Here is a 22,321-nt window from a genome sequence, read left to right as displayed (position 1 = left end):
TCGAAAATATAAGATCGTCTTGAAGCTGCATCCGTAACTTATTTAAATTCTTCCGAGATTCTTCTGATTTCGAGAATTTAAATTCTTCCGAGATATATATATATACAGTGAAACCTTGACTTACGAGTGCATCAACTTACGAGTTTTCCGAGATACGAGCCGTCGCTCGGGCGGTTTTTTGCTTTGAGATGCGAGCCGAGATCTGAGTTACGAGCTTACGCCACCCGCCACCAGGTGGGTTCCGGTCACGTGGTTATCTTGCCGTGCAAGCATCTCTGCCGTATATCCCTGCTGCTTTGTTTTCGCATTTTGGTTATTTTGGAAAATTTCTTAGTTTTAACCATGGGTCCTAAGAAATTGAGTGCCAAGGGCAGTACTGAGAAGAAGAAGAGGATGATGTGCTTGGATATAAAACACGCAATCGTCGAAAAACATGAGCGAGGTGTGCGTGTTGTCGACTTGGCGAGGCAGTACGATCGTAGTACTTCTACGATATGTACGATTTTGAAGCAGAAGGAGTCGATAAAGGCTATAACGCCAGCCAAGGGCGTTACGATTATTTCAAAGCTCAGGACCTCTATCCATGAAGAGATGGAGAAGTTGTTGTTTGTGTGGTTGACGGAGAAGCAGCTCGCAGGAGATACCGTGACCGAGAGCATCATCTGTGAGAAGGCACGAGACATTTACGGGGATTTGGTGCAGCAGGCGGCGGGAACATCAACGGACGAGGCATCGGAAGAGTCATTCAAAGCCAGTCGGGGATGGTTTGATAATTTTAAGAAGAGGACCGGCATTCACTCCGTCGTCAGGCATGGTGAGGCAGCAAGCTCGGATGTGAAGGCAGCTGAAGATTTTATTATAACTTTTGCCGAACTGATAGAAGCCGAACGATACATCCCCCAGCAAATCTTCAACTGTGACGAGACAGGGCTCTTCTGGAAAAAGATGCCGAGGAGGACGTATATAACGGCAGAGGAGAAGAGCATGCCAGGCCACAACTTGTTCAGAGTGCCGGCGATAGCTCGCCTTCTCTTTGTGGAAGACACGGTGAGATCCTTAACATCCAACAACTAATGGGACTCAAACGGGGCGCCCAGTTTAGCGGTACACACATTGATGAATCACCCTGCCTGTGAAACACCGACATGACAGGTTATAGCTGGGTCGGGATTCAAACCCAGGCTGGACAGTTTAGAGTCAAGTGTGCGTACCTCCAGTCCAGGCCATCCTGCCAACTTGTATGCTGCATACAGGTGAAATATAAAGCGCGAGATATTTTTATATATACTGTATATTAAAAAAAAAATTGGTGTGGTTTTTGGCGGGCTGGAACGGATTAATAGCATTTCAATGCATTTTAATGGGGAAATTTAATTTGAGAAACGAGCAAATTGAGTTACGAGCTCGGTCACAGAACGAATTAAACTCGTAAGTCAAGGTTTCACTGTATATATATATATATATATATATATATATATATATATATATATATATATATATATATATATATATATATATATAAATATATACATACATGTATATACATACACTTCTCCCGTGTATATATATATACAGTGAAACCTTGACTTACGAGTGCACCAACTTACGAGTTTTCCGAGATACGAGCCGTCGCTCGGGCGGTTTTTTGCTTTGAGATGCGAGCCGAGATCTGAGTTACGAGCTTACGCCACCCGCCACCAGGTGGGTTCCGGTCACGTGGTTATCTTGCCGTGCAAGCATCTCTGCCGTATATCGCTGCTGCTTTGTTTTCGCATTTTGGTTATTTTGGAAAATTTCTTAGTTTTAACCATGGGTCCTAAGAAATTGAGTGCCAAGGGCAGTACTGAGAAGAAGAAGAGGATGATGTGCTTGGATATAAAACACGCAATCGTCGAAAAACATGAGCGAGGTGTGCGTGCTGTCGACTTGGCGAGGCAGTACGATCGTAGTACTTCTACGATATGTACGATTTTGAAGCAGAAGGAGTCGATAAAGGCTATAACGCCAGCCAAGGGCGTTAAGATTATTTCAAAGCTCCGGACCTCTATCCATGAAGAGATGGAGAATTTTCGAAACATTTTGAAAGGGAGGAAGAAACAAACGTCGTTGGACAGGTTTTTATTGAAACGCCCTGCAAGTGAAAGCGAGGAAAGTGTGGCGAAAAGGGCAAAAGTTATCTCCTCCACCTCCGCCAGCATCTTCGTCTGATCTTCAAGGTAAATACACTGTAGCGCGATGCTGCGCGCGCTAATGCTTACGCAAGGAGCAAGCGGACAACGCGGTTCATACAAGTCTTTATTCAAACTGCAGCACTAAGCTGCTCAAGGCTGCGCGCCCCGTCTATATCCTGAGGCCACGCCTCTCTCCCCGGCGTGGCCCACCCCCACTTGGTGTGCGGGGTGATGTCACCACGTCAGTGCTTTCGTGTCCGCCACAACACTTAATAAAACCAGTTTATTTCTTTACATTGAAGGAGTCTGGACTCCAGCAGAATACGGATAAAAGGATGGCAAGGCACAAACTCGTCCGAGAAGATGTTTATTCGTAAAACCAACTCGGGAACACTAAAAAGCCCGTTTATCGGGCTGCCTTATAAAGCAAAAACCCAAACCGAAACCGAAAGCCACGCCTCTCAAGCGAGGCGTGCTTCGGTGGTCACGTGATCCACAGGTGTAGCTCATTATACCCGCACGCGCGGGACGCTTTGGCGGTCACGTGACCAGCCACTCTGGCGCCGGGGATCCCTGCCGGTGACGTCACCGGCTGGAGCAAGGAGATTCTGATGCCGGTCTTGCTTGGGGGACCCATGGGTCGCTACAACATTCTCTTTTATTATGAACAGTATATACGAGGTCGTGCTTGTTTATACATTATTTGTTATTTATAAAGTACATTTTTCTTATTTAAAAACACGTAACAAAAAAAATTGGTGTGGTTTTTTGGGGGCTGGGACGGATTAATAGCATTTCAATGCCTTTTAATGGGAAAAACACGTAACAAAAAAAATTGGTGTGGTTTTTTGGGGGCTGGGACGGATTAATAGCATTTCAATGCCTTTTAATGGGGAAATTTAATTTGAGAAACGAGCAAATTGAGTTACGAGCTCGGTCACAGAACGAATTAAACTCGTAAGTCAAGGTTTCACTGTATATATATATATATATATATATATTGGACAGGTTTTTCCAATAAAATGGAAAGCACTGCATTAAATGCATTAAATGCAGATGAAACACTGGGAATATATATTTTTTTTTTTGTTACTGACCGCGGATAAGATGTTAATTTGCCGAGCGGATGGCGCCGCGGCCCTAACAGTTACTAACCCGATTCCTGAACGTTGGCCAAAATCGCGCCACAGATATTCAATAGGGAAAAGACAAAGGTGACACGGATGTGAAGAAGAAGAAGAAGACAAAGGGTTTGCACTACGAATATAATTTATTTGCTATTTACAGGACCAAAGAAACCAAGGAAGAAGGAAGGATAATAAAATAATTTACAGAAGAACTCAGAGACACAGTGAAAATCGCTAGCTTATCTAAACAGGCTTAATTAATACCCAGGGACAAGACAAACAGAACAAACTCACGTACACGAATGAGGAAATTGCAGGCAGGAATGACAGGAGGTGGGTGGCTGGAGGGGGAGGAAGGCACGGAGCTGGCTGGAGCTTGATCCCGCACGGGACGTCGGGCTGGACCTCGACGGCCGCCGATGCCACCGATCCTGTCATGTGCGCGGGATCACGGGTCGGAGCTGCTTGGTGGAGCCGATGCGCTGGTGGGGGGTCTGGCGTGACGGGTTCTCTCCTCTCTCTTTCTTAGTCCAACCCAGTCCAACAACTTCCTCTCTTGCTTAGTCCAACAACAACTTCCAGGCTTTTCGGTGTTCTGATCTCCTCCCTCCTCGACTCTCTCTGGGGGCCTCTGCCTCGGGTTATATAAGCCCCACCCTTGACCCTTTTGCGAACCTCCCCCAAACGTTCTCTCTCCGCCCTCTAAAGCCAACCCCTCGTTCTGGGTTGGTCGGCAAGGGCTGGTTCACTCCTCCCCTCTATGACGAGGTGGAGACACGCCCTTCTTCTCCGACCTTGCCTCGTGGCCAATGGTGGTTTTGGGGGCGATTCGAGCTAGCCCCAGCCAAAGGGCAGCAATGGCGAATGAAGAAAACCGCCCAAAATGCAGTTGGCAATTGCAGCAAAGTGGACGGCAGATGAAATGCAGCAAAGTGGACGGCAGATGAAATGCAGCAAAGTGGACGGCAGATGAAATGCAGCAAAGTGGACGGCAGATGAAATGCAGCAAAGTGGACGGCAGATGAAATGCAGCAAAGTGGCTAAACCTGGCACTTGGAAGATGCCATGTCGGAGGGATCTACTTCATTTAATGCAGTGCAATGGAGTGTCAAATTAATGGAAGACAAATCCTTAGCCTAATACACATAATAAGGATATAACTACTGAACATGGATATGTGGTGTCCTTCGTGTATGCTTTATGGAATTAACTACGGGAACGCCCTTTGACCTTTATACAACACTGGAGTAAGGAGGGCGATATTTTTACAACTATTTACACAACAACAACAAAAAAAAAAAACCATTCTCATATCCACAACAATATATATATATATATATATATATATATATATATATATATATATATATATATATTCCACCAACACACAGACAAAGAGACGGACAGACAAATTTGGGTGAAAACATAACCTCCATCCACCTTCAGTGGCAGGTAATAAAATGGAAAGCCACCATATTGGTTTTGGCAGGAAGATTTGCGTACAAAATGGGGTTGTGTTCCGCTGCTGCTGCTAATGACCATGTTGATAATGAATTGATATGGACTGTTTATTGTTTTATTGTTTTTCTTTCGTTTAAAAAAAAGGCTTATTGAAATTTAATTATACGAGCTCTATTAATCTATACAGATGATATTCTCTTGGTCGTTGTTGAAAAATGTTTTGCCAGGTATGTGTCTTGCCCTGCAGATATTGAGAGCCGTCTTCTTCGTTTGTACGCAGCACTCGGCTGCGGGATAGTATCATTGGCTGTGCCGCTGATGCAGTGCCCTCTGCCTGTTAGGCAGGAATTTGTAATTTGTTCAGGGTGCCGGCAATAACTCGCCTACTCTTCGTGAAAGACACTCTGGGATCTTTAACATCCACTAACAAATGCCGGCAGATGGGACACCCGTTTAACATCCATCCGAGGGACAGCACACATATTGATGAATCATCACCCTGCCAGTGAAACACTGGGATGACAGTTTATAGCGGGGTCGGGATTCAAACCCAGGATAGACAGCTTAGAGGCGAATGTGCGTTCCTCTAGGTCATCCTGTCAGCCCTTAGTGAGTGTCGTGATGGAGTCTGAATTGTTGACGGATCATTTTGCCCAAATTAATATTCTTTGTGTTTCTGTTTATTTTGTTTAACATGACCGAGTTTAACCGGGTGCAAGTTTATTATCCATGTTGCTGTTGCTGTGTGTGTGTGTGCAGCCATACCGCTCTCGCGTAAGCTGCTCGAGAGAACACGACTCAAACACAAAAAGGTATTTGGTGAACTTGCACCTTACATATGATCAATGGTCTGTTTTGATTTTTCTTCATTGACCTGTGCACTAATTTTGCATGATTTGGTTTAGTTTGTCTGGAAGTTCCTGTATTGCAACTATCATCTTGTTAATTTTTTTGCAAACTCTTCTTCACTCCATTATTTTTTCATTTTTTTTATTTAAGAAAAAAAAAGAAAAAAAAAAGTCTTCTTCACTCCATTATTTCACAACTGTTGTCAAAGCAAAGTTTCACACAATTCTTTATGATCTGCAAAATAGTTGTAAATGAAGAGAAAGACTGTTATGGTTTTATTTATTTTAATTCGGCTGTTCAAAAATAGCAAGTAAATATCTGAGGAGACTGATGGTGTGCTAATAGCATGTAAGATTGAGCTTTCCACAATCGAGGGGGAAACTTCTAGTTTTGTCACTTGAGGAAACCATGGAAAAGGGATGAGGATTTGGGGGAGGGTCGGGAGAGGAGGTTGAGGAAACAACGGTAAGGCTATGTGAGGTTGAGGAAACCGCGGTAAGATTATGGGAGGTTGAGGAGACCACAGTAAAGCAATGGGAGGTTGAGGAAACTGGGAAGATGATGTGTGGTTGAGGAAACCGTTGGAAGATGATGGGAGGCTGAGGAAAATGTGTAAAGGTGATGGGAGATTGAGGAAGCCACGGTAAGGTAATGCAAGGTGGTAAATTGCACCACCTGGACAATGACTTTGTGAGCTAATTTTTCTTTTTCCAAAACGTTTTTCTAAAAGTTTTATTTTTGGTAAATGCTGGATTTCCCAAGGTGAATAGCTCCATGAAGTTTGATTACCCTCAAATATGAATCATTTCCTGGTTGTTGTTTTCAACTTTTCCCATTAATATTCAAATTGTTTATTGATCTGACCTGGGATGTGGAAGTCGGTGGTGGGCACTTTGTAGGGGTTTGCAAGGCCGTGGTTGCCTTATGTGGTGTGTTCCTGTGCGCAGGCCTTGGCTGGGACAATCACACACTTGAGTCCATCGAAAAGCGCAGCCGAGGAATTTGAAGGTCAAATCAAGGTCGATTTCAATGTGAGTCCGAATGCACTGGCAAAAGTCTTGAATAATGAAGGGGCTCAAGTTGTGAATAGGGAAGGGAGGACGTAAGAAAGATTTTGGATCGATGGTTAACATATACAAGCTGTTATCTTATAGTCCTGTTATTGAGGTTTTGAATTGTATAATAGCATACACTCAACATATTCTGTTTCTCTATCTGGTTTGTGTTGCATCGTAAGAGGCGACTCAGGGTTGGCGCCAGGAAGGGCATCCGGCCATAAAAACATTGCCTCAAACAGGGAACCAAACCCCTGCTCTCGCGGGAAAATGGCCTTAAAACGACCATTCATTCATTTTTTTTCTATCTGGTTTGTGTAATATTTGATATGCGGTTCCCATTGTAATGACCGTTCATTGTCCCGAGGGTAGTGAGTGAAGTTTTTGAACTTGTGCCAAACTTAAACCACAGCAGGTAGATTAATCTTGCTTTGGAGGTCAATAATGTTTTTGTCTATGATCTATGTAAGGAGTGACGTGGTTACTGAGACTAGCTTGCTTACCAGAAGCCTAACACTGAGACACCAATCCAGTTTCCTCACCTTAATATCACGCTACCCATTAGGGTGCGTCAAACACCCCGTTTTTCAAAAATATTCTCATATTGATCTAGCCATACTTTTGTTTTTGTTACACCAGGCCCATATAGCATTTCTGTAAAATATTTCGATTTTTCGATTTCGGTTAGACCTCACTCCTCCCCTTCACCAGGATCGGGTAAAAATCGGGTACCTCCACTAATGGGCGCCATCTGCTATATACATCAGCTGACACCTGCTTGTATGCCGGACAGTCCTGATTCTCTCAAGACCAGAACACTGATGGCAACGCGACAGGCCAGTGCTGTGTTCGGTCTGGGCAGCGTCATCAAGAAGGGAGGATGCATAGATAATGGAATACGTCTCTCCACCTGCTGTTAAGTCCTGCGCTGGCTCGCGCATCACATCAAGAAGGGTGTGGTGGTAAAGTGCACCGGCTGTCCTGGTGCTCTCCCCAAATGGGCGTCTGCACAGCTCGTCCTGGTTCAGGTCACCTACTTTTACAAGAAGGTCAACACACCTACTATCGTGCTTCGGTGCATCGACGGTGCAAGACACCCACTATCGTGATGTACCAGGCGTGCATCTTTCTTATTCAGATTGTGGATGCTAACTGCAAGATGAGGTATATCCTGGCCATGCTCACTAAGCTGCATGCCATGGAACAACGACTGGATGCGACCTTCCGGTTGTGGCCGGCCAACATTGAGCAGCTGGTCACGAAACCGGAGGATCGCCTGTTCCTGCAGTCAATGAAGACTGACGGCATAGCATATTTCAGCACCTATGACTAGGTTCTGTCGCAGAAGGTGCACCGAAAATCGAAACAAAATCGTAATCCGAAGTATTTTTCAAAACAAGATCCGAAGCACTAAACAAAATCGAAAATCCGAAGTATTTTACAGAAATGCTATATAGGGCTAATGCAACAAAAACAAAGTATGACTCGATCAATATGAGAACACGTGAATAAAAATAATTCTGCTAAATTAAAAAGGCAATGTAGGAATGACAAACTACAGTCTAAAAAAAGTTCCTAAACAAGATAGGGATGATGTTGGTTTAGAAAGTAGCTAAGAGTATTGCCATCACATAACAATCCCTACATCACTGCCTCATTTACACTTCATCAGTTATTGCTTCAAGCTTCTACAAACACTCCACTGGTTACAACAGTACTTGATTACTCTTGTAGTGTAGCCACATACTGAGACTCTCCAATTTAGCAGTCTGAGTATAATGTTATAATATCAGTACATGATCACCAACTTCTTACAAACTGCCTGAACATCCCTAATCACAGCATTCTATAATTATCTCCATTTGTGATCGGTTACTCTAAGTTGATAAAAAAGAAAAGTAGGAATGACAACTGAACCTAGAAGAACTGACTGAACTGACTGACTGAACTGACTGAAGCAAGAAGTCCCTGAAATTATATGGGAGCTTCTTATACTTTGCAGAAATGAAATATAGGAGCTTCTAATACTTTTAGCTAGGCCTAGCCCTAGGGGCCTAGACAATAGTCTGGACGCAGTGATGTAGGGATTGTTATGTGATGGCAATACTGTTAGCTGCTCTCTAAACCAAGATCATCCCTATCTTGTTTAGGACCTTTTTTAGACTGTAGTTTGTCATCCCTACATTGCCTTTTTAATTTAGCATAAATTTTTTTATTCACTTGTTTCTGTAATTTTTTACAATGTGGAATAACACAATGGTATATGGTACTCAGAGGATACCCAATCTTGGAGCAAAGCGCCAAGATATCTTCGTCAGCAAAGTCAAACACTGCATATGTTCCTATATTGTCTTACGTAACCCTGACTGTAACTTGCAGCTCTGTCTTGTTGCTCGTTTCTCAAAGAGTAATGTCTTCATCCAGCCTCCTGCCACACAAGGACCTGCATTCAACTTATTTGATAAGGCCTGAAGTGTCATCATGACATCATCAATCTAGAACGACAGTCTTCGACTTCACGACGTCGTCCGTTCTCAAGTTCATGTTTACATCATTATACACATCACGACGTCGACCGATATGCCTTCGCCCTCATTATTACATCATTATAATACTTGTACTAAGATTGCTTTAAATCCATACAGCTGTTCTCAAGTTATCACAATTTTACCTGACATGACCTTTGACCTCTCGACCCCAAAATCTAATCAGTTCATGTTTACATCATTATACATACCTGCACCAAGTTTGAATTATATCACTTCAGCCATTCTCAAGTTATAGACATATTACAGACTTTGACCTCTTGACCCCAAAATCTAATCAGTTCATCTTTACCTCATTATACATACCTGCATCAAGTTTGACTCAGGTCCCTTCAGCCATTCTCAAGTTATCGCGGTAACGAAAACCTGTCACTGACGGACGAACAGCCGGATGGACAACCTGAAAACATAATGCCTCAAGCGACTTCGTCAAAAACATAGCAATTGGTGTGAAGACCAATCACAGGAGAGCTCAAATGGGTTTTTTTTTTTTTTTTTGGTATACTGAATCGAGGCTCGTGAAAGAGCTAACATTTATTTCACAAACAAATCAACCAGACAAACAAAATATACAAAAAGAGGGAGCGGAAGACAAGATGGGGAGAGAAGGGGAAGCACACAACCACAACGTTTGAGAGCAGGGAGAAGTGTGGGAGGGAGAGGGCTTGGGGGCAGGAGGCGTGGGATGGGGAGGGGGGGGGGGGGGGAGGGAGAGGTATAAAACACAAGGGGACCGAAATTAGCGGGGGTAGAAAAGATCAAGGTTTTGGATGGGGGAGGATAAGAGATGGTGGTGAACAGCTGTTTTAAAGACCTGGAGGGTGGAGTGGGTTTGAAGAGAGTGAGGGAGTTTGTTCCAGAGGCGGGAGAAAAGAGGAATGAAGGAGTGAAGGTGAGCAGAAAGTCTTGATTTTGGCAATTTAACCATAAGAGGGTTGCAGGCAGATCTTGTGCGACCTGTAGGAATATTTGGGGGGCAGAGCCCAGAGAGGGCTGGGGGGGCAAGGCCAGAGAGGAGTCGGTAGAAGACGGAAAGACCACCAACCTGCCTGCGGTGAGTGAGTGAAAGGCCCTTGGAGTTAGCTTCATCGTGGGAGATTCCAATGATTCTGAACGCTTTGGTTTCAACAGCGTGACGACGGGCTAGGTGTGAGGCAGGAGCACCAGACCAGAGGGGAGAGCAGTATTCCATAGAGCTGCGGATGAAAGCCTTGTATGTGGTGAGGAGCTCAGGTGTGCCAAGGAAGGACTTCGCACGACGGAGGATGCCCAGTCGGCGACTGGCTTTGGAGGCCAGATTTGAAATGTGGTTTTCCCAGGAAAGATCATGGCAAATAGTGAGACCCAAAAGCTTGAGTGACAGAACTTCTTGGAGAGGATTATTCAGAAAGTGGATGGGAGGGTTTTCCAGTCGGTCTTTTCGGAGAGACATCGTAAGAGTGTCGTAAGAGATTATCAGGATTGAAAGACATTTTCCATTTGTTTGCCCAGTTAATGTTGGTTGCAGTTGAAGTGGCCACATATTAGAAAGGGCGACCTGGGATGGGAGGCTAGTAGGTACTAGGTAGGTAGAGGTAGAGGGAGAACCTCATACATGCAAACTTAACAACTGTTCTTACCGCCTCTCCTCCAGTCTAGCTGCTTCTGCTCTCTACCTGCTCTCTGACCCCCTCCATAGCTCCTCCAGGATGCATGTGTTCTACCAGGAACAAATAATTTGATGGACAGTGGACCATGTACAATTGTACATTAACAAAGCGTTAACATCCTGAATGTGTCGTCATTATCCCGGGAGATCAATCGGCTATCTCCATGCCGTGGGCCTGGTCAAGCAGAACTGACCGGGGATAATAAACAACAACAAAAACAACACCAAGGCATTAATGTGGGGAAGGACACAGATCCAGAGACATTCCTTCAAGATTGTGAGGACAGGGCTGAGTTGTGGCTATGTGAAGTGGACCAAAGGTCTACGACAACCCCATCACCTTCGTGAGCATTGTGTCTATCAACGCAATGTAAGGAATATAGAGGGAAGGAGATTATTGAGTTCAGGATATCCTGAGAAAGATTTCTGTTCGGCATATGGCACCTCACGATTCGTATTTGTTCAGTTTTCCTGGTTACCATGGCAACCATGATCATTTTTACTGTCTGAATTGTGATGTCTAACATGAGTGGTTGTTTTGTTGTGTGTAGCAAGAAGAACGCAGTATAAGGAAAATCTGGGGAGCTGGGGGCCTCTCTCTCCTTGCATCTTCTCCACACGCACTCTCTTTACCTGTGTGCTTGCTGTGTGGCAGTGCAGGCTTGAATCAGGTATTCCACATAACAATCTGCATAACTTGTCCTTGCTTACATAGCACCCAATCAGTTTGCATTGTTTGTAACAATTCAGTTTTATGTACTGGCATGCAAAACATTATGGGTTTATCTTTGATACCCCTTAAAAACCTGGCCCTGTCTGAGAGAATGGTGCAATGGTAGCACACTCATCTTTGAGATGTGTCGTCCGAGTTTGATCCCTGACCCTACCATTAACTGTCGGATAGATGTTACGCATGCAGGGCGTTACATGACAAAGTGCGCCGTCCCTCGGATGGACGTTGAACTCTGTGTCCTGTCTGCTAGCAGAGGATTGATTATATAAAGATCCCTCGGTGTCTTTTCCGAAGAGTAGTCGAGTTATCGCCGCCACCTTGAACAAATTACCAAGTCCTTCCACCCTCAGTCAAACGTCAGGTGAGCCGGTTCGTGAAAGACTTGGGCTAAAAACTTTCCCCGGCTGACCCCACAAGAAGGTGGGAATAATGGATGCCTTTACAGTTGTAGTTTCCGAACCTTATTCTGTTTACTTTTCTCATTACAAGCCTATCATTTTGTTGTTTATTATGTTTGTACCTTGTCTACCTCTTCTTTCTATCCCTCATCCTTCTGCATCTTTCTATTTCTCATCTCACACCCTCCTTCCCATTTTTACTCTATCCTTCTTTCTCTCTGTATTTCATCCCTTTCATCCTCTATTTGTCTCATCGCTTCCCCCATTTTTCGATTACTCACCTCCCTCCTTATCTACGCGCCTTTGTTTATGTATTTTTTTCATATGCCCTCCCTTCCCCCCATTTCAGCTACAGTTTTGTGGAAGCTGCTGCGAGGCTTATCACTCATTCTGCCTGAATGAGGTGGACAGTTCTAGTGAGAGTGGCGAGGGAAGCGATGAGGAGAATGACAGTGAAAGTGCTGGAGGGAATGATCGAGAGGGTGCAGAGGATGTGAAGCTGAAGAATAAGAAAGCAAAAATGGAGAGCGAGCGAGGAAAGCAAGGGGACGAGGTTCCGCACTTTGAGAGCGGCGGAGAGTCGGTCGGAGGATTGGGAGACGTCTGGGAGAGTGAGCGCAACCAAAGGGTCTGGAGGTGTCGGCTGTGCCTTTGTTGCATGGTGTGTGGCGGTGAAGGGACTAATCTCAAGGTGTGGTATAGTCTTTCCATTATATGCCTCAGGCGCCGGAGGCATTATGTTTTCGGGTTATGTGTGCGTCCGTCCATCCGTCCGTGATCAATTTTTGTTACAGGGATAATTTATGAACGACTGAAGGGATTTTGACCAAATCTAGTACAGGTTTGTACTATCATGCAACGATGAACTGATATGACTGAGGTCAAAGGTCATGGGACATTTAGCTGAAGGTAGGAGATTCTGTTTACCGATTTTTACCAAACCTGATACAAAGGTGTATTTTGACGCCAAGATGAACTGATTAGATTTTGGGTTCAAAAGGTCTACAGCCAAGTGTCCTTTACTGGAAAACCTGTGTTACTGAAATAACACGAATCACTCAAGATATTATTTTTTTATTTTTTTTTGTATACAGAATCGAGGCTCGTGTAAGAGGTAACTGAGCATGAAAACATGCACGGACACATAAAACATGCAATGAAGGGAGCGGGAGACAAGAGGGGGGCGGGGGGGGGGGGGGGGGGGGAGAGGGAAGCACACAAGCACAACAACAGCAGAGAACAGGGATGTCGGTAGATCTGTGGAAGGGAGAGGGCTGGGGGAGGAGGGAGGGATACACGGTATAAAGCAAATGAACACTACTATGAATTTCAGGAAAGAAGTTGTGGATTGAAACGGGTGGATTTTGGATGTTTTAACGGGGGTAGAAAAGATCAAGGTTTTGGATGGGGGAAGATAAAAGATGGTGGTGAACAGCTGTTTTAAAGACCTGGATGGAGGAGAGGGATTGAAGAGAGTGTGGGAGTTTGTTCCAGAGGTGGGAGAAAGGAGGAATGTGAAGGCGTGAAGGTGAGCATAGAGTCTTGATTTTGGCAGTTTAACCAGATTTCGACCATACATGACACATTTATGGACTGTAATACAAAGATGAACTGATTCAATTTTAGATTGAACAGGTCAAAGGTCACGTGCCCTTTGAAAATCATTTTGCAGACCTTAACTCGAGTTAGACCTTAGAAGCATCTGATGTTGTCTTTCTTCTTCTTGTCTGGTTTACCTGAACACAAAGGTAATTGGAGAGGTTTAAAACTTGACTTGATTTGACTGGTTAGTGCAGTGCACAATGAAAGTCTCCCTCCATATAGTCCAATCTTTTCTAATTGTTGCAATTTGACATCATTTTGTATTTGTTACCTTGTCTGACACCTCATTTGATATCGATCTTACCACTACCGTGGTGTAGTTTCAGGTCACTGCTCCACTATCGCAGACTTCACTTAACTCGTCTCTCCCTCTGGAGTTGATGCTCAGGTGACGCAGAGCTTGTGTGACGCCATTTGTTTCCACGATGTCAAAGGCTTTCTCGTAACCGTCGTACGAGCTCGGCACGAGGACTATTCAAATTGTCTTGATTTGATCCATTGTCTAATACCTAATATTCTCGAACCTACTTTCTCCTGTGGTTGGTCGTTGTCTTGTTCAGTCGCGAGTCTGTTATCGGTAACTTTAGTGAACCTGTGATAAATATGAGAAAGGCAGCTGATAAATTATTGGACAGACGGTAATTCTTCAGTTGCATCTCCAGTCCTTTTTTTTAATTTGTGGATATGTACCAGCTCGGCATTTTTTTTTTCCAAGTCGAGGGATTTGTTCTTTCATCGTCAGGCACTTGTCCACGGGGTTCTTTGGCACGCTTGATGATGGGGTCTCTATTATTGTGCTTTATAGTTTATTCTTTTCTTATTTTAGGGCAAAAATCTCAACACATGCCATCATAGAACTCCACTTGTTGGGAATTGACGAGTTGAGAATTAATTATTTTGAAATTTGCAGACCATAGTTTAGCGCCTTCCTTCTTCTTCCTTGTTATCCCTGCACATCGTAAGAAGCGACTAAGGGTTGGCGTCAGGAAGGGCATCCGGCCATAAAAACATTGCCTCAAACAGGGAACCATGATTGTCATGGGGGCCCGCAAGGCTAACCCCCGCTCTAGCGGGGAAAATGGCCTTAAAACGATCATTCATTCATTCATTCTTCTTCTTCCTTGTTGTCCCGAGAATTGAAGGATGAATGGAGGAACGCTTGTGAGTGAGATGATGTGTGAATGAGGTGCGTGGCGAAATTTTTGTTGTGTGGAAGAAAAGGTTGAATGAATGACACCAAGTGGGTTATTTAGGCTTCAGCTCTGTAGTTTTTAGTCATTTTCTTTAGTTTTTAAGTTTCTTCTGTTTTCTGGAATATTCTTCCTTAGGATGTAATTATGTTCACAGTATTCCACTTCTTCCTTCCCTGTGATCCCTCATTTCAATTCTTTGTTGTTTGGTTATTTATTCCTAATCACTTATTTTGAGTTCCTTTTACTTTCTTTGCAATTGGTGAGGCTGAATCATTTATCACCTTTGTTAGTTGATTGTTATATTCGATGTTGTTGATATTGTGGATGTTGTTTTTTTAATTCCCGATGCTCAATCCATTGTTCAGCTCGATTTTTTTCATTTGTGCGTTGAAGTTCAAGTTTAATACTAGTTTACTCCTTACCAGTCATTGGTCACGACGGGTATTGAAATGGATCAGCACTGGCATGTCTGTTCGATCCTCCTAGTTGACCAAAATGAAACATTATTTTTGTTGGTACACCTGGTTATACCACGTTTACCTCTGTTCGATTCCTTCTTTGTAGAGGTGTTCCTGCCATGTATAGTTTAGTTTTCATAACAAAAATCAACGAAACCTGCTTCCTCTTTCACCTTTTTGCCTATTCTGTAATTTCCCACTGATAAGTAACTTTCAAAATGACGCAATCCGCCCCAGAATATTCGGCGCGCATGTGCAGAAACTCCTAGCTGCGAGGTTTTTTGGGGCGGCCGGACATTTCTTGTGCGTGCCAGATAAGGATTGTAACATTAAATGGCTCGCATAGCGCCAAAAATACTAGGAAACGTACCTGCGAGAAATGTGTGTACCTCTGCACTTGCTTCCTGGTGCAGTAAGTTCTCCTACAACGTTGCTTATAACAACGTCGCTAACCAATAGAAGGATCACTTTTTAGGTCATCTCATTGACCTTTTTAGGTCATTCTTGAAGAGATCAACTTATAAAATAGGTCGTGATGTCCGTCCGTGCGTCCATCCATTAACTTTTTGCTATTTTTGCCAATCCTCCCTTATCACCTGTCTGATTGTTCTGAAACTTGATGCATGAATCCAAGACAATAGCCCCCACAATCCCTTGGTCTTTGATTTTCTGATTTTGGATCATTGGGGCTCACAGGAGGGGATTTACCCCCTTTAAACTATGGATCCCTACTCCCTTATTAGTCCCCTACCAGTGTACACCGGAGGGGACTATAGGTTTGCACTCCGTCCCTCCGTCTGTCTGTCAGTCAGTCTGTCCGTCTGTCAGTCCATCACGCAAAGAACAGTTTTCTGGACTTTTTTTCTAAACTCTTAATGCTAGTGATTTCAAACTTGGTACATGGTTTCCTTATGATAAGTTACAGATCAAGTTCGAACTTCACGACGTTTCGATCATTTTTGACAAAGTTATGGCACTTTGAACTTTGGTAATTTCCCCAACAGTTTTCCGGACGACAGACTGCCGTTAGGGGACATGTATTGCAGCTCAATACTCAGAATGCTTGTTAGTCCCCTACCGGTGTACACCGGAGGGGACTATAGGTTTGCACTCCGTCCCTCCATCTGTCAGTCTGTCTGTCCGTCACGCAAAGAACAGTTTTCCGGACTTTTTTTTCTGAACTCTTAATGCTAATGATTTCAAACTTGGTACATGGTTTCCTCATGATAAGTTACAGATCAAGTTCGAACTTCACGACGTTTCGATCATTTTTGACAAAGTTATGGCACTTTGAACTTTGGTAATTTCCCCAACAGTTTTCCGGACGACAGACTGCCGTTAGGGGACATGTATTGCTGCGCAATACTCAGAATGCTTGTTTACCAAGTGATTGCTATGAAACCTGATTCAGGCCTTCAAATTGATGCCCGGCACAATCGCTCAAGCATCTATTTTTTTAATTTAATCTTAGGAGTCCTCCCAAGCGGTCAGGGGGGTCATGGGGGTGGGTGGAGGGATGGAGGTCCCCCAAAATCATCAGAGGTCTGAACGACAACCTCAAGAGATGACCGTCAGCCTATAACTTACCAAGTGTTCATACTCAAAAATGAGTGAATGTTCAAGGGAAAGCATCAAACGGAGAAAACGGAAGGTTGTAACACTCCGAAGCAAAACACCGCAAAAATGCAATGAAAACAAGCATTCTGAGTATTGCGCTGCAATACATGTCCCCTACCAAAGTTCAAAGTGCCATAACTTTGTCAAAAATGATCGAATATGCAAATTTATGCACGGTTGATGCTGGTTTTCAAACGTGATCTGAGGTATGCTGAGACACGTGTGTCACGCCTCGCCTTGTTGATAAGCCCGCAAGGTCGCTCCGTGGAGCAGCCTGCACGTATTGCACTGTGTGAATTATATAATTACCAACTCACGGTCTGAGGTACTAGCGATTCAAGAGATCCATTTTTAAAATATTTTCGTTTAATTAACGATATCTGCCAAACCATGTGCCCTATCGCAAATTGTTTTATTCGTTTGTTAATATACCTCAGCTATTGACAAATCTTAAATTAGAATTTTATTTGAGGTTAAAATGACCGCGACAGGTCGTGTGCAACGATGCTTTCAGTCTGTACATGTGATAAATAATTAAATCCGCACACTTGACGCCTCTTCTTCTTCACGCAATAACAACTTCTAGCTTCCAGACCGTACATCCAATCATCTTGAAATTTTGCACACTTGTTACTCTTCATGACTTCTACTACAGTATGAAGTTTCACGTCGATCAATAAAGCGATTCAAGAGATATCCATTTTTAAAATATTTTCGTTTAATTAACGATATCTGCCAAACCACGTGAGCTATCGCAAATTCCAAAAGGACATTTTAGTAGACTGACATGCGGAACAGATCTGTGAAGTTTCCCCTCGATTGGATCAAAAATGAGGGAAGGGCTCGGTTTTAAAGGTTCATGCTTAAAAACGTCATAACTCTGAAACCATGTGACGCATGACGTCATGGGTATGCGATTCTGCCTACAAAGTTTGGCCTCGATCTGTTCAGCCGTTGCAGAGAAAAAGGGGTTTTCGTGTTTTCACGAAAAACAATATGGCGCCCGAACCACGTGACCTGTGACGTCATAATTACCATTAAAATATTCTACAGACCGAGTCCCTCCTATGGTGAAAATTTTATCTCAAGCGGTCCTATTATTGCAGAGAAATTGGTTTTTAAAGGAAATTAAAACTTTAAATGGCACTGAGTTAAGGGTCATCAGAAGTATCAGAATTCCCAAAGTTCAAAGTGCCATAACTTTGTCAAAAATGATCGAAACGTCGTGAAGTTCGAACTCGATCTGTAACTTATCATGAGGAAACCATGTGCCAAGTTTGAAATCAATAGCATTAAGAGTTTAGAAAAAGAGTCCGGAAAACTATTCTTTGCGTGACGGACGGACTGACGGACTGACGGACGGACGGACTGACGGACTGACGGACTGACGGACTGACGGCAAACCTGTGTACACCGGTAGGGGACTAATAACACTTCTTCTCACGCCCTCTTCATCTTTCTTCAGCAACCACCCGGAGAACTATGCTCTTTTTTTGTGAAGTTAATTTCCGTTAAACATGAGTGATAAACATCCTGCTAATGAGCCTGTGGACAAAATATTTAATGTGGACAAAACGGGCAGTGAACAATCCCAGGAAGAACGACGGCGTTGACGATGACGGAGAAGAGTTGGGGGAGGTGGATCCTGCTCCATCCTCCTCCCCCTTGCATTCGGCCACTCCCCCACCATTTTCCCTCCCACTCCACCTCCACAAGTTCCATCTACGATCATCGGCGAATACAGTACTGTACTGTACATTACTTTACATGTTACTTCTCTATTATTACCTTGCCTGAGGAGAGGGTATTGCATTCGAGTCTTTGTTTGTTTGTTTGTTTTTCTCTCTGTTTGTCCGCACAGAATATATATACGATTTTCTCTGCAACCATTGGTCCGATTGACAGTGAAGTTTTTACCATAGATGCAACTCCACCTGTAGGATGTTTAAGGATAATTATGACGTCATACGTCATGTGGTATGGGCGCCATCGTGGAAAAAACCGAACAACTTTGCACCTCTATATCTCCGAAAGCGCTGCAGAGTAAAAATTGAGACCTGGCTCATTGTAAAGAACTCTCCATGGGGAATAAAATATGTTAATGATGATGTCATAGGTGCCTCCATTATGACATCATAATTCGACAAGTACAAAACTTCATCCGATCAAGATGAAATTTCTTGAGCGTCATCTAGGGATAAATTGGCGGCGAAAAAAATAATTATGATGACGTCATCGGGTCACGTGGTTCGGCAGCCATATTTGTTTTCACACAAAAGCCTTAAAAACCACTAAAAACAGGTCCTGGTGAGGGTATGCAATCTGATTGCTCTTTCTTGTTGATATTATACTTTTATAACTCTTTTATGGACCTTACCCCTTATTGTTACGGATTCAGCCCTAATTATTGTGGGTATTATTATTATTGTTCGTTCTCAGTAAGGTTTATTGTGGTTAAAAGGTTTAAAAGCGCTCCTGGTAAAATGTGGCCGTAAATTCGGATCGTGACCCGGAAGAAAAGGGAGCGAGGAAGAAGAGGCGGGAGGAGATCGTGAAAAGACGTTTTGGTTGAAGCTCCGGACCGATTGGTGGAGCGTACAGTGCGAGTGGACCCTGCGTCCTTGAAAGGAAGTTCGGGCGATAGGAGATATCGCCGGAGTGCTGTTGAACCTGTGTAGTTGGGTATCCTCATTGAGGTTCCGGAGTATCCTTGCCTCAAAGCCCGGGTTCGAGTGAAAGCCGCCCACCATCTTCGCTACGCGCGTAACCTGCAGTGAACAGGGTTTTGTCGCGTCGGCCGGGCATTATTCCCCGGTGGGTTTCCGGGGACGGCTGTGCAAGAAAGGGGCTTTTTAGGATTATACGGAGACTCGTTGATTGAACCGCAAACGTGTACGTCGGAGCGCGTCTTTGGGAGGTTTCCCATTCCACCGCTATTGTGCTGGGTGTTGGATCACGTGACCTGTGGGTTGCTTCGATCGTCCACGCCTCAATTGATTGTGATCGGACATTGATCCAACGATCGCTGGAGCGAATCGACCTCGCCTTGGAGGGGTACATAGACATTGGGGGAGTACTGTGAGTTTGGGTTAAAGGACGAGATAAGGTGGTACCATCTTAAAAATAGTGATTGTGGGGCGAATTGGTATTATTATTTGTGTCGTGATTCCGGTGTGATTTATAATATATTATTGTTTGTTCATAACCCTTGGTGTGGTTTCGTTATTGATTTGATTGATTTCAACCAAGGATAACATATCTTTCTGCCGGGGACCCTCTCGGGGTTCGGAGGTTTACCGAGACCAGAGGATAGGGGAGGACCCCGTAACAGAAATTGGGGGCTCGTCCAATTGATTCGTGGTTGAGCTTGAAAGTGGTTGGATGTCAATGAAAGCTAGTCTGTTGGGAGCCGTTGGTGTGGTATGTGGATGGACAAAAGGACCACCGAGGCACTCGGAAACATGGTGGTGGGATGTTGAGGTTGGAAAGAGGATTGACGAGAAGAGGAAGAAGTTCAAAGAGTGGCAGAAGGCGAAGGGTACGGGAGCAGAAACAGCAGAGCATGAAAGTTATAAGGCAGCCAGGAAGGCTGCAAAGAAAGAGGTAGCAAAGGCGCAGGAGGCATGTAGGAAAATGTTCGGAGAACGCTTGGATTCGGAAGAGGGTCAGAAAGCAGTATTCAGGATTGCAAAGCAGATAGCGAAAGAGAGGTGTGATGTGATGGGGGTGAGTTTCTTGAAGGATGAAGTGGGACAAATCGTTGTCGACCCAGATGGAATTAAAGGAAGATGGAAAAGATATATGGAAATGCTGTTGAATACAGAGAATGAATGGGATGGCAACATAGAGAGTAACCCAGTTTTAGGACCGGCAGAGAAGATAACTGAGAAGGAAGTTGAGGAAGCGATAAAAGCAATGAAGAGTGGAAAAGCGGGAGGGCCGACGGGAGTTGTGGGAGATATGTTGAAGGCAGCAGGAAGTTGGGGTGTGAAGAGAATGACAGAGATCTGTAATCTGGTGGTGAAAGAAGGCCGCATTCCAGTGGATTGGGAACTGAGTACCCTCGTCCCTCTATAGAAGGGGAAAGGTGACCCTCGAGTGTGGCTCGTACCGAGCGATAAAGTTATTGGAGCATGGAATGAAGGTATTGGAAAGGGTGTTGGAGAGGAGGATAAGGAAGAAAGTGAAGATCGACGAAATGCAGTTTGGATTTATGCCGGGAAGAGGAACGACAGATGCACTTTTCATTGTGAGGCAGTTGCAGGAGAAGTACATGGATAAGAGGAAGAAGTTGTTTTTTGGGTTTGTTGATCTGGAGAAAGCATTCGATAGGGTTCCACGCAAAGTATTGACATGGGCATTGAGGAAGTTAGGAGTGGAGGAATGGTTGATCAGAGTAGTGATGGCAATGTACAAAAGAGCACGCACAGCTGTAAGGACGAAGGACGGGAACAGTGGTGAGTTTGAGGTGAAGGTGGGAGTGCATCAGGGGTCGGTACTAAGTCCACTAGTATTTGTAGCTGTGATGGAGGTGCTGGCTCAGACCGTAAAGGAGGGTTTACCGTGGGAATTGTTGTATGCAGATGATCTGGTGTTGATTGCGGAAAGTATGGATGGACTGAAGGAAAAGATGAACAAGTGGAAGGAATGTATGGAGACAAAAGGTCTGAAGGTGAATATCGGAAAGACAAAGGTGATGGCAAGTGGTAAAGCATGTGGTGAGGTGGAAAGAACTGGGAAGTGGCCGTGTGCTGTGTGCAGGAAGGGTGTCGGAGTGAACTCCATTCAATGTACAATGTGTGCTGAGTGGGTTCATCAAAAATGTAGTGGTCTGAGAGGGTCATTAAACAGTGTGGCAGCTACATTCAAATGTAAGGTGTGCACAGAGGGAGCTGCAGATGGAGGAAATGTTGAGTTGGATCTTGGAGACGGCGTAAAGCTGGAAGGTGTGAAAACATTTTGCTACCTCGGAGACATGCTGAATGGAGAAGGTGGATCAGACTCGGCAACGGTTGCTCGAGTGAGATGTGCATGGAAGAAGTTTCGGGAACTGAGTGGCGTGCTGATGAGGAGGAGAGTGTCGCTGAAGCTGAAGGGAAAGGTGTATGCTGCATGTGTGAGAAGTGTTATGATTTATGGGAGCGAGACATGGGTATTGAACGTAGAGCAGCAACGAAGGCTGGAAAGGGTGGAAATGCGAATGGTTCGATGGATGTGCGGAGTATCGTTGAGAGAGAGGAAGACAAATGATGAATTGCGAAAGATGATGGGAATATTGCCTGTGATTGATGCTGTGAAGAGGAACAGGTTGAGATGGTTTGGTCATGTATTGAGGAAGGATGAAAGTGACTGGTTGAGAAGAGTGATGGAAGTTAATGTAGAAGGAAGTAGAGGACGGGGAAGACCGAGAAAGACTTGGCTAAAGATGGTGGAAGAAGAAATGCGGGCAAGGGGGTTAACAAG

General features: G+C 44.2%; 1 protein-coding gene across 4 annotated transcripts in view; it reads left to right on the top strand.

The window, feature by feature from the left end:
• Nucleotides 1-22,321, top strand: part of LOC137421345 (uncharacterized) — a 303,203-nt gene that overhangs the window by 81,685 nt on the left and 199,197 nt on the right. For all 4 annotated transcript variants that reach the window (XR_013622345.1, XR_013622346.1, XM_068107313.2 and 1 more), the window contains exons 11-14: nt 5,519-5,571; nt 6,556-6,639; nt 11,409-11,528; nt 12,338-12,679. Coding sequence is in view for 2 of the 4 variants with exons in the window: in XM_068107313.2 (XP_067963414.2) it covers nt 5,519-5,571; nt 6,556-6,639; nt 11,409-11,528; nt 12,338-12,679 (599 nt within the window). In the remaining 2 variants the exon portion in view is untranslated. The remainder of the gene's footprint in view (nt 1-5,518; nt 5,572-6,555; nt 6,640-11,408; nt 11,529-12,337; nt 12,680-22,321) is intronic.

This window comes from Myxine glutinosa, chromosome 2, assembly GCF_964187855.1.
Source record: "Myxine glutinosa chromosome 2, kmMyxGlut1.1, whole genome shotgun sequence".
NCBI lineage: Eukaryota > Metazoa > Chordata > Myxini > Myxiniformes > Myxinidae > Myxine > Myxine glutinosa.
Note: the sequence above shows the minus strand (reverse complement) of the source record. Positions and strands in the feature narration are given on the sequence as shown.